The sequence below is a fragment of the Rattus norvegicus genome, chromosome 17 (genome assembly GCF_036323735.1).
Source record: "Rattus norvegicus strain BN/NHsdMcwi chromosome 17, GRCr8, whole genome shotgun sequence".
Classification (NCBI taxonomy): domain Eukaryota; kingdom Metazoa; phylum Chordata; class Mammalia; order Rodentia; family Muridae; genus Rattus; species Rattus norvegicus.
This window is the reverse complement of record NC_086035.1, coordinates 90,691,549-90,707,132: the sequence shown is the minus strand read 5'-3', so window position 1 is coordinate 90,707,132 and position 15,584 is coordinate 90,691,549. Positions and strand designations below refer to the sequence as shown.

Below are 15,584 nucleotides of genomic sequence, written 5' to 3'. Positions count from 1 at the left end.
TGGAAAAAGCAGAAAGTTCTCAGACCAAAACATACAGGAAATCCATGGAAGAATGAGAAGCTCAAACCTAAGGAATATAGGTATAAAGAGAGAGAAGACTCCAACCTTAAAGGGGCATTAAATATCTTCAACATATTATAGAAGAAAACTTCCCTAACCTAAAGAAAGAGATGCGCATAAAGATACAAGAAACATACAGAACTCCAAACAGACGGAACAGAAAAGAAATTTCTCCTGTCACATAATAGTCAAAATACCAAATGCAGAAAACAATGAAAGAAATTTCAAAGAAGTAAGGGGAAAAGGTCAAGTAACATATGAAGGCAGACCTATAAGAATTACTCTGGACTACTCACCAGAGATTATGAGAGCCAGAAGTTCCTGGACAGAAGTCATACAGAACCTAAGAGAACACAACTGTGAGCCCAGGCTATTATATCCAGCAAAACTCTCAATTAACATAGAAGAAGAATCCAAGATATTCCATGACAAAAACAAATTTATAAAATCTCTTTCTACAAATACAGCCCTACAAAGGATATTAGGTGGAAAAGCCCAAGACAAGGAGGGAAACCACACCCAAGGAGAAGCAAGAAAGTTAATCTCTTTGCAACCAAAATAAAGAAGAGAAACACACAAACATAATACCACCTCTAAATACAAAAATACCAGAAAGCAACAATCACTATTCCTTAATATCTATCAACAACAATGGACTCAATTCTCCAATAAAAAGATACAGACTGACAGATTGAATATGTAAAGAGTACCCAGCATTTTGCTCCATAGGAAACACATCTAAGAGACAAATATTGACCCTACCCCCGAGTAAAAGACTGGAAAACGACTTTCCAAGCAAATGGTCCAAGGAAGCCAGTGAGAGTAGCCATTCTAATGTTGAATAAACCAAAAGTCAGTAAAAAAGATAAGAAAGAAAACGTCATATTCATCAAAGGAAAAATCCACCAAGATGAACTCTCAATCCTAAATGTCTATGCTCCAAATGCAAGGGCATATACATTCATAAAAGAAACCTTACTAAAGGTCAAATCACACCTTGTACCTCACACAATAATAGTAGAAGGGTTCAACACTGCTCTCTCATCAATGGACAGACCATGGAAATAGAAATTAAACAGAGACATAGAGAAATTAACAGAAGTTATGACCCAAATGTACTTAACAGATATTAATAGAACATTTCATCCTAAAACAAAAGGATACACCTACTTCTCAGCACCTCATGGTATCTTCTCGAAAATGAACCATTTAACCGATCATGGAAACAGAAATTCAACAGAGATGTAGAGAAACTAACAGAAGTTAGGAAACAAATGGATTTAACAGATATTTATAGAACATTCCATCCTAAAAAAAGGTTATACCTTCTTCTCAGAACCTCCTGGACCCTTTTACAAAATTAATGATATAATCAGTCACTGAACAGGCCTGAACAGATACAGGAAGATAGAAATAGTCCCATGCATTCCGTCATATGCCCACAGACTAAGGCTGATCTGCAATAACAACAATAACGAAAGAACGCCCACATATACGTGGAAGTTGAACAACGCTCTACTCACTTATAACTTAGTCAAGGAAAAAAATGAAGAAATTAAAAGACTTCTCAGAGTTTAATGAAAATGAAGGTAAAACATATCCAAACTTTGGGACACAACAAAAGCTGTGTGAAGAAGAAAACTCATAACTGTGACTGACTGCAAAAAAGAAAAAGACAGGGGAGAACACACATCAGTTCCTTGACAGCACACATGAAAGCTCTAAAACAAAATGAAGCAAATGCACCCAAGAGCAGTAGAAGGTAGGAAATAATCAAACTCAGGGCTGAAATCAACCAAGTAGAAAGGAAAAAGGTCTATACGAAGAATCAACAAAACCAAGAGCTGGTTCTCTGAGAAAATCAACAAGATAGATAAACCCTTAGACAGACTAACCAGAGGGCACAGAGAGTGTGTCCAAATTAACAAAATCAGAAATGAAAAAGGAGACAAAACAACAGAATCTGAGGAAATTAAAAAAATCATCAGGTCCTACTAAAAAAAGCCTATATTCAACAAAACTTAAAAATCTGGAGGAAATGGACAGTTTTCTAGACAAATATCAGGTACCAAGGTTAAACCATGAACAGATAAACCATCTAAATTACCCCATAACTCCTAAAGAGGTAGAACCAGTGATTAATAGTCTGTGAATCAAATAGAGCCCACCACGAGATTGGTTTAATGCAGAATTCTATCAGACTTTCATAGAAGTCCTCATACCAATATTCTCCAAACTATTCCACAAATTAGAAACAGACAAAGCACAACAAATGTCTTCTATGAAGTCACAATTACTTATACCACAGAAAGACCCAAAAATGAAAGAGAATTATAGACCAAATTCCCTAATGAATATCAACACAAAAATACTCAATAAAATTCTAGCAACCAGATCCAAGAACACATCAAAATGATCATCCATCATGAGGAAGTAGACTTCATCCCAGGAATAGAGGGATGGTTCAATAAATGGAAGTCCATCGACATAATCCACTTTATAAAAAAACTCAAAGATAAACACTACATGATCATTTCATTAGATGCTGAGAAAGGAATTGATAAAATTCAATACCCTTGCATAATAAAAGTCCTGAAAGATGAGGAATTCAAGGCCCATACCTAAACACAGTAAAAGCAATATACAGGAAACCAGAGCCAACATCAAACTAAATGGAGACAAATGTTAAACAGTCCCACTAAAATCAGGGAATAGAAAAGCTGCCCATTCTCTCGCTATTTAATACTAAATATAGTTTTTGAAGTCTAAGCCAGAATAATCAGAAAACAAAAGAAGGTCAAAGAGATAGAAATTGGAAAGTAAGAAATCAAAATATCACTATTTGCAGATGATATCATAGTATACTTAAGTGATGACAAGAGTTCCACCAGAAAACTACTAAGCCTGATAATGAGCAAAGTGGCTGGATATAAAAATTAACTCCAAGATATCAGTAGCCATCCTCTACTCAAAGGTTAAAGAGGCTGAGAAAGAAATCAGGGAATGATACCCTTCATATTACTCCCAAATAATACATAATACCATGGTGTGACTTTAACCAAGACAGGGAAAGATCTGTATGACAAGAACTTCCAGTCTCTGAAGAAAGAAATTGAAGAAGATCTCAGAAGATGGAAAGACCTCTCAAGCTCATGGAATGGCAGAATTAATATGGTAAAAATGGCCATTTTGTCAAACGCAATGTACAGATTCAATATACTCTCCAAAATACCAAGTGAATTCTTCATAGAGACAGTACAAGCAATTTGCATATTTGTTTGGAATAACAACAACAACAAACAAAACAAAACCAAACAAACGAACAAAAAGGAACGAAGGTAGTTAAAAGTACTCTCAACAATAAAAGAAAAGACCTTCTGGTGGAATCTCCATCCCTGACTTCAGCAGTATTACACAGCAGTAGTTATGAAAACTGCATGTTAGTTGTACAGAGACAGACAGATAGATCAGTGGAATTTAATTGAAAACCCAAAAATGAACCCACACACCTATGGTCACTTGATCTTTGACAAAGGAGCTAAAGCCATTCAATGGAAAAAAGATAGCATTTTCAAGAAATGGTGCTATTTCAACTTGATGTCAGTATGTAGAAGAATGCAAATAGATTCATTCTTATCACCCTGTACAAAGCTTAAGTCCAAGTGGATCAAGGACCTCCTCATCAAACCAGATACACTCAAACCAATAGAAAAAAAGTGGGGAAGAGTCTGAAACACATGGGCACTGGGGAAATTTTCCTGACTAGATCACCAATGGCTTATGCTCTAAGATCAAGAATCTACAAATGGGACCTCATAAAACTACAAAGCTTCTGTAAGGCAAAGGACTTTATCATTAGGAAAAAAGGCAACCAACAGATTGGGAAAAGATCTTTACCAATCCTACAACTGAAAGAGGGCTAATATCAAAAATATACAAAGAATTCAAGGAGTTAGACTCCAGTGAGTCACAGAACCCATGAAAAAAATGGGGTACAGTGTTAAACAAAGAATTCTCAGCTCGCGAATATTGAATGTCGGAAAAGCACCTAAAGAAATGTTCAACATACATCTGTAGTCATCCAGGGAATGCAAATTGAAACAACCCTGAGATTCCACCTCACACCAGTCAGAATGACTAAGAAAAAAAACTCAGGTGACAGCAGATGCTGGCAAGGATGAGGAGAAAGAGGAACACTCCTGCATTGATGGTGGGATTTTAAACTGGTACAACCTCTCTGGAAATCCCTGGGGAGGTTCTTCAGAAAATTGAAAATTGGACTATCTGAGGACCCTGCTATATTTCTCTTGGCCATATTCCCAAATGATGTTCCAACATAAAACAAAAACCCCAAAAGAACAACAATTCCAACCAACCAGAGCTCCTAGGGAGTAATCCACTACCCACAGAGTACACATAGACTGACCCATGGCTCCAGCTGCATATGTAGCCGAGCATGGCCTTGTTGGGTACCAATGGGAGGAGAAACCCTTTGTCCTGCCATGTCTGGACCTCCCACTGTCATGGAATTTCAGGGCAGGGAGACAGGAAAGGTAGATGTTTGGGGAGGGGAACAAGCCTATAGAAGAAGGGGGAGGGCAAATGGGATGGGGATTATGAATATGATATCAGGAAAGAAAATAACATTTGAAATCTAAGTACAATTAAAAAATAGAAGAGAAAAGAAAAATAAAGAAAAATTATCCAGTAAAAATAAAATAAAATAAAAAATAAAAATATAAAAAGAGCAAACTACAAAAAAAAAAACAGTTACATACAATCAGCCTTAAGGGAACTAGCTCGGTGTATATGGGTGTTTGCTGGGCAAATATAGACATGAGTTTAAATCTCCATAAAAAGCACATCTGACTACATATGTGCCTCTAAACCAAGCCTTGAGAGCAGCAGACAAAATATTGGTGCTGGCATGCCAACCTAGTTTCAAGTTCAGACACCATCTCAAAGGACTAAGCAGGATAATGATAGAGCAGGACACCCGAAATCCTCCTCTAGACTGTGCATGAGAACAAATGCTCACAACCAGGTGTACACACACACACACACACACACACACAAAATATTTTTTGAAGAGTATAGAAGACAATCTTAACATAACTAAGTTAAAGAGAGAAGCCAAGAAAACACCAGGTGTAGTCTCAGAGTGTCTCCTCAACACATCACATTGCAAAGACATCATGTCTGGATTCAGCCCCCTTTACCAAACTCACTCCAGAGAGCTGCTGCAATCCTCCAGCCACATGAGGATGCAACAAAAGGCACAGCCCACAAGTTAATGTCCTGGCTGACTGGCCTGTGGCATTTTGTTGTAACCCATGAGTCTCATGCAACAACCCCAAAGCCACACTTCATGCTCTCTCACTGAAGCTCAGGCTTGCTGGCAGCTCCTGCTGAGACTAGTTTTCTGTTCTTTGATATTTCATGAGTGATACTCTAATACATGTTCCTCTATAACACACACAGAGGCTGCATGCAAAACTCCTACGTTAGGTTGGCCTCCTGAGCTGTTCAATAAGTTGCAAAATAGTGTTATGACTGAACATCTCACAATCCTCTGAGTTTCCCTCAGATGATGATGTGAGTTTGGTAAGCTCAAACATATGATTTCCTTGTTCTTTTACCAATAAAATGAATTATAGTTATATCAGATGTCTTTACATTACGTACCGCATACACTAAGAATACAGAAGAGAAAAATACCCACGTTTTACATAAGTAACAATGCAGATGCTTCTGAAAAGCCTGACTTTTACAGGAAGGACACCTTTACTATTGGTGACATTTCTTTCAATTTTTGTTTTTATTAACTTGAGTATTTCTTATTTACATTTTGAGTGTTATTCCCTTTCCCGGTTTCCAGGCCAACAATATCCAAACCCCTCCTCCTCCTCCCCTTCTTTATGGTTGTTCCCCTCCCCATCCTCCCCCCTTTGCCGCCTCCCCCCAACAATCACGTTCACTGTGGGTTCAGTCTTAGCAGGATATTGGTGAATTTTGAAAATGTTTTGAAAAGAAATATTTGAATATAACAAAAGATTCTTAATTTTTGTTTTCTACTATATTTCAAAATCACCATATTACTTTAACTTTTATACTCTACCTTATTAAATATGATTAAATAAATTTTTTCATACTTTGTTCTTTTCATTGGAAGTTTTCTTTGAAGACCTACAAAAATATAAAATACTTTCAGATGAATATTAAATTTGTAAAATAAAACAGAAAAATGTTTATTTCTCCTATTCATAAAATTTACCAGCTATTAGAAATAAAATAATTTTCTACAAAAGAAATATGCGGTAGACAAGAAGGGGAACCATGACTGCAATCATAAAAATTGAAATTAAGACTGGAACACAGCTCAGGTTAACAGAAGGCACTGCCTCTACAGGAGTTGAGTTCAGTGGCCAGAACCCATGCTGTGTGTCTCACAACCAACTCTAACTCCAGATCTACAAACACGTAAAACCTGTGGCTTCCACCACCAACTCTAGTCATGTCTGCATACAACTACAAGCACAGACATGTACATGTTATTTAAAATAATGATGATAATATTAACATTTTTAAATATAGTATATTTTGTTCAAATATTAAAGGCGTTAAGACAAGGGAAAATGTCCTTCCTCATTTGTTTGATAGAAGCAAATACACTAACATCTCCATTGTCATTTCCAGTAAGAACTTGGAATGAGGTAGACACAAACTGTACCAGAATTTTAAATCCAGAAGTGTTCAAAACACAATACAGAGCTAAGATCACAAAAGGGGTCAAGGGAGCTCCAGTGGCCCAAACCTGCCCGGGGAAGACTTGAGGAGTTGCTTTAGCCTGGAAATGTACACTAAATCTTCATTTATGTCTTCACACTTTAGGTTGGTGTTTGGTTGAGAATTTTTGCTCTATTTATCAAATCTTGGCGAGGAAAAGCTTGTTTTGTTTAACAAACCATGTGTGCCTCTGCCTTCGGGGTTGAGGATTCTAAGATGACTAATGATCAGTTATTTTCTCTATCATTTATAAACTATCAATCTTAGCTTTCTGTCTGGTGAGAAACTGGATGAAGACTCTATGGGAAAAACATGGGAAAGTCTCACCCCTAAGGATGGTAGTCACACTGTAGTTTGGTCAAAGTATGCCTGGGTCAGTGAGAAGTTAATATTTTATTCTTATGTGAGTCCAAGAAAAAGATCCATTTTTCTCAAGTGCAGATGGGATAGCTTCCACAAACCAACAGTTGTTACAGAATGTTAGGGTCTAAGTGAAAAATGAACCAGGTTATCCATTGACTAATACATGAATGATAGTGTGTGCCCTTTAGTTTGTGTCATATTGAAAGCAAGCTGGAGTAATTTGGGAAAAAATTGAATTGAGTTTAGGTAAGGTCATGGAACATTTTAATTGATTGATGACATTGAGTATAAGGTCATGGCACTATATAGGTATGTAACTGTATAATATTACAAACAATAAAGCAAACTAATACACTGTCCATATACCAGTGTTGGATATCAGTTGTGAATCGCTTATTATAATTCATATGATACCACTCATTATTTTTAAAGTAGAAAGAGGCTTTATTGGGGTTTGGATATCTACTATCAAGAGAGGATCCTGTGCTTGAACATTGGTCTCTGGCATGTGACCCTGGTTTCTGAGGTTGTGGAAAATCTAAAAAACATAACCTAGCAGAAAGAAGTAGGTCATAGAGATATAGGGACTGCGAACTGGGTGTAACCATCTTCCTCAAGTCTCTACTGCCTCACTGACCTTAATACGTTCCTGTCTGGAGGACAGAAAATAAAGAAAACTAGTGGACTGTGCCGAGCCCTCATTGGTCCATTTCAGCTCTGACCTCAAAAGGAACCATTGTGAGGTCATTTATTTCCTTAGTTACTGAAAACACATCCTGTCTGTACAGGGCATTAGCTGTGGTTGGTGGCTGGGTTAGTTGGTTGGTTTGGTTGGTTTGGTTGGCTGGTTGATTGGATGGTTGGTTGTTTGGTTGTTTGCACAGCAATTGCATTTATTCAGTTAGCCACTGAACTTGGATATTCATGAATTGTTGAATCTGAACACAGTGAGTTTTCCTCTACATTCCTATATCTCACTTTAGACTTGTTTGTTTTCTGTATTTAAACTAAGTCTCTGTTCCTGTATATTTTTGTTTGAATATTGAATAGGAGAATTTTTCTTTGTTGATTTGATTTATCACCCGATTTTGAATTGTCATATTTTACAAGCATTTATTCCATGAACTAATTTTGAACAATAGTTTATGATAAAAAAACAGCACGTACAATCTCCTAATGGCATTTCCAGACATGTACATGAAGAACTTTGACCATATTCCCATGATCACACTTTCCCTGGCTAGTCCCTTTCAGGTTCCTCAGTTTTTCCCTTTTAGTTTGTTCCCTTTCTTTCCAAGTGCTAGCACAATTGTTTCAAGTTCTCCTATTCAGAGGACTGGTAGGCTACATTGGGTGGTCTATTAAGAAAAGGCACCAACAGGTCTATGTGATTTAGAAGGAAGCCTCCCCCTAGCGGGTTAACTTGGGATCTTCCTTGCAGTGCAAACTCATGACCCTATGCAATCTACAAGGCAATGCTTAGATCCTAATTTTTTGACGATAACTATGAAAGTAGGTAGCTGAATAGAATTCAAGGACAGAATAGATATAAGTCTAAGAAGATCCAGTTTTATACTGCCAAGAAGAACCTTCCAAAGTGGGACATATGATACTATGACCCTTCATTTACCTGGGTCATTCTGTTGGCAGCTGTCATTCCACTGAATTGCTATCTTCTATCTTCAGGAGAACAAATGTGACTCTGAAGCTAGTGTGGTACCAGGCACAGGAGGTCGGGCCAATAATGAACTTGAAGCAAAGGAACAAGCATGGGCCTTTGAGTCTTGCTGGCAAAACAGCTTAAAGTACACGTCCAGGAACAAAAAGTGCCTAGTGCTGGAATGGTCTGCCCAGCATTCCACTGGACTCACTCCAACAACATTTAGAGAAAGAGAGGGAATTTTATATTGACAATGTGTCTCTCCAAATTTCCAAACCTAGGCTTGAATAAAACTTCTTCCACCATTCCTATAGTTTTTATCTGCTAGTGGAATGGGAGTGCAGAACAGAACCTTCATAGTCAAGCAACAAAGAGCCTTTCAGGATCCTTTTTGCTTTCCATGACATTGCTGAGGAAGGAGGGTTGTATTCCCTGGGACATTCAAAAATCTAACATCTGATTAGAGACCTAACAAGTAGGACTTTGAAGCCCATGGCTGGACCATGCCTGTACCTCCGTTTCATTCTTTGAAGGTTTAGCTTGTTAGCATTGCTAGGAAATGCTTTGTGTGCAATGTGTACACATGTGGTGTTTCTATATGACTATGAACATTTCAAGAGGGAATGTCCTTCCTTGACCTCTGCTAAACTGCAGTCCATTTCCTTTGTCATCTGTCATGGAGTTGGTTCTTAGTGAGTCCTGTCAGATTCCTTTAATGTGTAAAACTGATGGGCTGTGGTGAGAGGGGATAGCAGCATACATTCAAACACATGCAAATGGCCGACAAAAGCCCTTGCACCTCTGTCCTTAATGTCATAATCTCATGTGTAAGCCCAATGGGTCTAAAGTTACTTTCTAGAGCTTTGGGAACATAGATCAAGCAAAAATACATAGCAGCCACTTCTTTCTTTCATTTCGCATGTTTGTTTTTGTTCCATGAGACAGACGCTCCTGGACCACAGGCTGGAATCATCATTTCCGAGTAGCCAAAGATTACTTGAAGTGATGATCTTCCTCCTCCACTTTCACAAATTTTATAATTAACATGGGCTCATCTTTATGAGACTATCCTGACTTTAACTTTGTCCTATGTCTGTCAGAGGACCCTGAGGGACTCTCATCACTCTGGGTCCAGGTAGCTTACCCAAGTCTAGATTTTTCCTATCTGACTGTTTTGTGCCAATTCCTACTTCAACCTTCAACCCCAATTCAACAGTAGTAAGATGTGGATACACAGGAAACTGCTACAGGGCACAACATGTCACCTGCACCAAAGATACACTGATCTCATACTTTTTCTGGACCCTCTGGGAATACATACACAGGGCCAGTTAGAATTAGAAAGCAGCCTTGGTACATAATTAATTTGTTGGGTACTTGTCCTTGCCTTGCTAACATCCTGATGCACAAGTAATCAACTTCTGTTGTTTTGAAGGTCAAACACAAGGCATTGTGTTTGAGAGCAGAAGGACCCAGAGTTCCAGAACAACGCATCTACTACATCAGTTGTTTATAGGTTCCTGGCTGACGGGTGTTTACTTGATCATTTGGAACATATCAGCTCACTGTTTCTAGATCTTGAGCTTTGGTCAGAAGTCTCAAGCCTGAGGACAGGCAATATGGGATTAATGGTGTCATATTCCTCTCAGCCCCACAAATGGTAGTCTCATGCCCAGAGGTGCAATGAATAATAGCATTTTCTCACAACAATCAAGGTAGTCAGGACTTACAATCCTTTAGCAACCACTTGTCGGAGTTTAAAAAGTAAATAGAATACATTGAATATGGACATGAATTATTACAAACTTATGAAGTGTGTGGTCCATGTGAGAAGGAAGACAATGTCCATCAACTTGCAATTGAATATCAGAATCCATAAAAAACTGGAGTGCGAAAGCTCTGGCATCCATTGTCATTCTCAGGATTCCTTGTTTGATTATTAATGACAAAAGTGTCCTTGTTAAAGATGGAGTGTTAAGTGTTTGAACATTGTTCCCATTAGGTGGTGCAATTTGGGGTCAATTATGGTCCTTGGGCAGGGGTACAAGTAGGAAGAAATGGGTCAGTGGGTAACACTGGGGACAGACTCTTGAGTCAAACCTGCCCTCTAGTGCTCCAATGACCAAGACTAGCCTTCCTGTCCATGGAGACAGAAGCAGAGGTGAAGCAATGGACCGTGCCTAGCCACAGTGTTGGCTACCCTTTGCTCTAACCTCCCAAGGAACCCTGTGACAATGGATAGACACCTGTCTACTTACAGCTCTGATTGAGGCTGCATTCTGTCCTTACAGGTACAGAAGCTGTTGCTTGGCTGGAAAGAAATTATAATTTGAAGACACAGAAATTAGACTTGGACATTCAGGAGCTGTTGGACCCTGACATAGTGAGTTTCTCCAACTTTGGACACTTCAACTTGCTCTTTTTGATTTTGGTTTCTGTATTTGCTGGCTTGAGTTATGCATTTACATTTCCATGTTTTTTATTATCTTCTATTTCACGTTTTATTAAATTATGTTTGCTATGTTAGAGTATTATATTTTTTCACTTCATATGTATGACAGATTTGCATCCTCATATGCCTTGAGTACCATATCCCAGATGCATTCTGTGGAGGTCAGAAGAGGGAGTCAGGTTTCCTGGGTCTGGAGTTACAGGTGGTTGTGAGTCTCTCACACAATCCCTAAGATTGATACAATAACATATTCACATAGCATAACTCAGTTGTGTAAGAAAATAAAATCTCTCTATACCTGTCTATAGTTCCACTTCCCCGAAATCTGATTCCGTTGCTAACCTGACAGCTCATACTAATAAAATTATATAGAAAGACTTGTATCACTATTTTAAGTGGTGTATACCACCTGTGAGTGTGCTGTATAGGTGTGCTTAGAGTCGAGAGGTGTAGTAACCCCTGGAGCTGGAGTTAGGGTAGCTGTGGGCACCTGTGTTCTGAGAACCACCTACAGGTCCTCTGCCTGAGTAGCCAAATTTGGGAACTCCAGAGGCAGATCGCCATCCTGCACAGTATAGGTTGTCGGGGATCTGTTCTCTTTACATCTTCTCTTGAAGCTGATATTCTAGATGCCTCTACTCAAAGAGAATGCTGAGATCAGGAGAGAGGATGGTGAGCTTTTCCAATTTAGTGGCTTTTAGTGTCTAGGATTCTCTCAGTTTGCAGTTGGTCCCTGACAACCGCCTCTATGTCATATTTTGCATCTGCTCCTTTGCAGTAGGTCCTTGTCCTTCCCTTCCCAATATGTAAAGTACATGTCTAGATTGTCTGATGTTTTCCTGAGCTTTTTTTCTCATCTCTTTAATGTAGGAATTTGAGCGTATCAACAAGTTCTGGGGCCTGTTTTTAAATGTCTGTTTTATTTCTCATTGCAAGTTTGCTTCTAGCCATATAAAGGAGGGCCTGATCATGGAGCAGGACCCAGAGAGCCGAGAGTCTATCGAGAACTTTACCACTGACTATAAGATCATAAGAACCCTGGGAAGGGGACGATTTTCAGTCGTAAAAATGGCCTACCACGTCCCAACCCTCACCTGTGTAGCTATAAAAGTTCTCAAGAACACCGAGAAGTGCTCCTCAGTGATGAGCAGGGAAGTTGACATTCTAAAGTCCCTGGGCCATCCTCATATCATCAAGGTGGTCGAAGTGGTCCAGACAAGAGAGGCCACCCACCTGGTCATGGAGCATGCCTCTCAGGGAGACCTACTGGACCGAATCCGGGAATGTGGATATTTAAAATCGTGGGAGGCCCGAAGAATGTTTAGACAGATATTAGAGGCAGTACAATTCTGCCATGACAATAATATTGTCCACCGAGACATAAAGGCCAACAACATTTTGATAGACGGAAGGTCGAATGCCAAGCTCTGTGATTTTGGCCTAGCTGCTAAAACACTTCCTGGGCAGAAGCTGATTGATTTCTGTGGCACGCTGCCATACTGTGCGCCAGAATTCTTTGAAGCTGAGGAATATGAGGGCCGCCCATTTGACGTATGGAGTGTAGGTGTCCTCCTCTTCTTCATGGTGACTGGGCACTTGCCTTTCCTAGGCAAGTCATTTGCAGAGGTGAGGAGACACATCAGTTCAGCCAATTTCAGCATTCCGCCTCACGTTGACAACGATATTTTCAATGTTATAGTGGAAATGCTGATGATAAATCCCAGCAGGAGGCCCAGCATCCAGCAAATTATGATGCGCCCCATGATCAAAGACAGCCAGGCCTACTCACCACCGACATCCATACAGACGTTCACAGGAACACCAAGCCCTAGCACCATCAAAGCCATGAGAGTCATGAGGCATACACCTGAGAAAAGCACTGAGTCTCTCATAGACCAAAATATCAACGAGGTGCTGGCAACATACTTGATTCAACAGCACAAGCCACTCAGGAAAGTCTGCACACACCACCAAGTGGAGCCAGGTCTAGAAGATCTTCACTCCTTCCCTCGTTTTCTTAAGAGAAAGGGACCTCTTCTCTCCTCCTTCACCTTGTCCTCACATTCATCCAATATTCGGGAGAAGGAGGATAGGAAGAATTCCAGGAAGGTTGTCAGAAGGCATGCTGTAGGCTACCAGCAAACAAGGACCAACACCCTCCAGCTCGATCTCCTGGACTGTCCTATAGCTGAAGAATTCAGGGATAACAGGCTGCAAATCAGGAAGACATTCTCAGACTCCAAGACTGTGTTGTCTTGTAGTCTAACTGAACATATCCAGTCACCTCGACTTCAATACACCTATTCCACTACAGCAGACCGGAATGTGTCCTCCTTCATACCGCCACATGATTTCTGTGCATCACTGCAGACACCTAAGGGGATAAGCCTTGCAGGCTGCTCTGGAGATACCTGGCAGAGAGAGACACTCGTGGACAAAAACACCTTCATCAAGGAAGAGGCCATGGTTCATGAAGATACCGTCACTAGTGGCCAGCCACAAGTGCCTTGCCCAGCTTCCCGTCGGGGATGGCGTCACCACTGGAAGGGGTTTAAAAAGACAATTAGTAGAAGCCTTCGAAACCTGTGCTGCTGTCTGCCACCACCATCAGAAAATCAAGTCTCCTGCAATAACTTGGCTCTCAGGAAGAGAGGAGAACATTGCGTCACCCACAGAACCAGGTGGGTGCATGTCCTCATTCATTTCATCCATATTCCCTCCTGTCCTTTGTGACAAATGAGGATGGTCCTTGAGGCACACAGAAACTTGACAAACTGTAACTTCAGAAAGATTAAGTCCATAGAAACCCCTGAAGGGTGTTCTGATGCTTTGTGAGTCATAAGGGGAATCAGAGACACTGATTAAAGCAGGACGAGAGGGAGGTGGGGGCATGCCCAAATGGGGCAGAGAGTCCTAAGACAACCAGTGGGGTGCTATGACTCTTTATGGAAAGCACAGGAAGTTCTCTGTTTTTCAGACACCAAGAGCCTCTTTTCTGTCTTTTCCTTTTCAAGTCCTGAAGAACAGCAGCCTCAGCTCCATGGCTTTTAAGCCAGTGGTGGGGGTTGGCCTGGCTGAAAATTATACAGTCTCAGAGGAGCCAGGCCAGACGTCCAGGTGCCTGTGTGCTTGCAGGCCCCTTCTCCAGAGGAAGAGCTGCCCACACCACAGCAAGGTCTCTCCAGGTAAAGCCCCAGACAGGAAGGCCTGCCTTTTCACTGTGTCTTGCTCAGAAGGGAGGGATGAAGTAGAACAGTGCCCTAAAAGTGTCAGTGGATCAGTAGCCCTCTGCCCTCTCTTCTAGCAGAGGTAAACATCAGAGATTGTTCTGTGGGACTGTACTGTTCTTTGCTTCCTGTTTCTTGCAGAGAACATGGTCTTCATCATGAAGTAGACTTCTCAGAAAAGTCTCCCTAGTCAGCCCTTCAGACCTGAGCTAAAATGGGTTCCCAGGTGGAATATGAGACCTCTATGTCTCCTCTGAAGGGAATTCTCCTGTCAAACTTTGACAAGACCCTCACCCATCCCCACTGCCCTGCAAATGATATCACAGTTTATATTGCTTAAGTCCTCAGACCCAACTCAGGGTAAAGCTTACAAAACCCATACTGTGGAGTGACTCCCAAGGCAGCTGTGCCCTCTCTCTCACCAGTTCTGCCCTGTAATTACTCACCTCTCTATGTTTGCTCCCTCAAGGCCAACTTTCAAATGTCTAACTGGATTCCTACCTGTGTCCCAGCCTCCTCGAAGGAGGAGGGACAGGTGTTATGAGCAGAGTCAAAAGAATAACTTAATGATGGAGCAGCAAATTGGTGTGGCCCTAGCTCATGACAGCTTCCGGCCTCCACTGGAGTATGCATTCCACTGGATAAATCTACCCAGGCTGCTTCCATTAACCTGAGAATTTGCACACTGCTTTTTTATGCCCAGTTAAACAGCCTTGCAATTCCTTTGTGAGAGCTTCTGGGAAGCTTTCCCTGTCCCTCCTACTGTTACATTTCTTAAGATATCATCTCCTGTGTTCTTTTTAACTAGACTGTATCAACATCTTCCACAGCATGAGGTGTACAGAATACCATATGACTGACGTGGAGGGTCCCTCTGACCCAGTGTCTCTCTTAATTTGTTCAAAGGACATCAAGGATCCTGGCATAGTAATCCTGCAGTGATATGTGCTGAGTTTAACAGCATGTCCCTATAGTACTCCACCATTGTGATCACATACATATTTCTCATGTGCTTTATCCCCTGAGCTACAGGAAA

At 40.5% G+C, this 15,584-nt stretch overlaps 2 protein-coding genes across 2 annotated transcripts in view; both read left to right on the top strand.

The window, feature by feature from the left end:
* The window catches only part of LOC134482640 (sperm motility kinase X-like), a 43,674-nt gene extending 31,724 nt beyond the window's left edge, over window positions 1-11,950 (top strand). Inside the window, exons 2-3 of the mRNA XM_063276843.1 lie at window positions 11,161-11,252; window positions 11,939-11,950. Coding sequence (XP_063132913.1) covers window positions 11,161-11,252; window positions 11,939-11,950 — 104 coding nt within the window. The remainder of the gene's footprint in view (window positions 1-11,160; window positions 11,253-11,938) is intronic.
* On the top strand, window positions 11,412-15,222 carry LOC134482639 (sperm motility kinase X-like). The gene is made up of 2 exons (XM_063276842.1): window positions 11,412-13,430; window positions 15,061-15,222. The coding sequence occupies exons 1-2, from the start codon at window positions 12,291-12,293 to the stop codon at window positions 15,220-15,222; spliced, it is 1,302 nt and encodes a 433-aa protein (XP_063132912.1). The 5' UTR covers window positions 11,412-12,290.
* The last annotated feature ends 362 nt before the right edge of the window (window positions 15,223-15,584 follow it).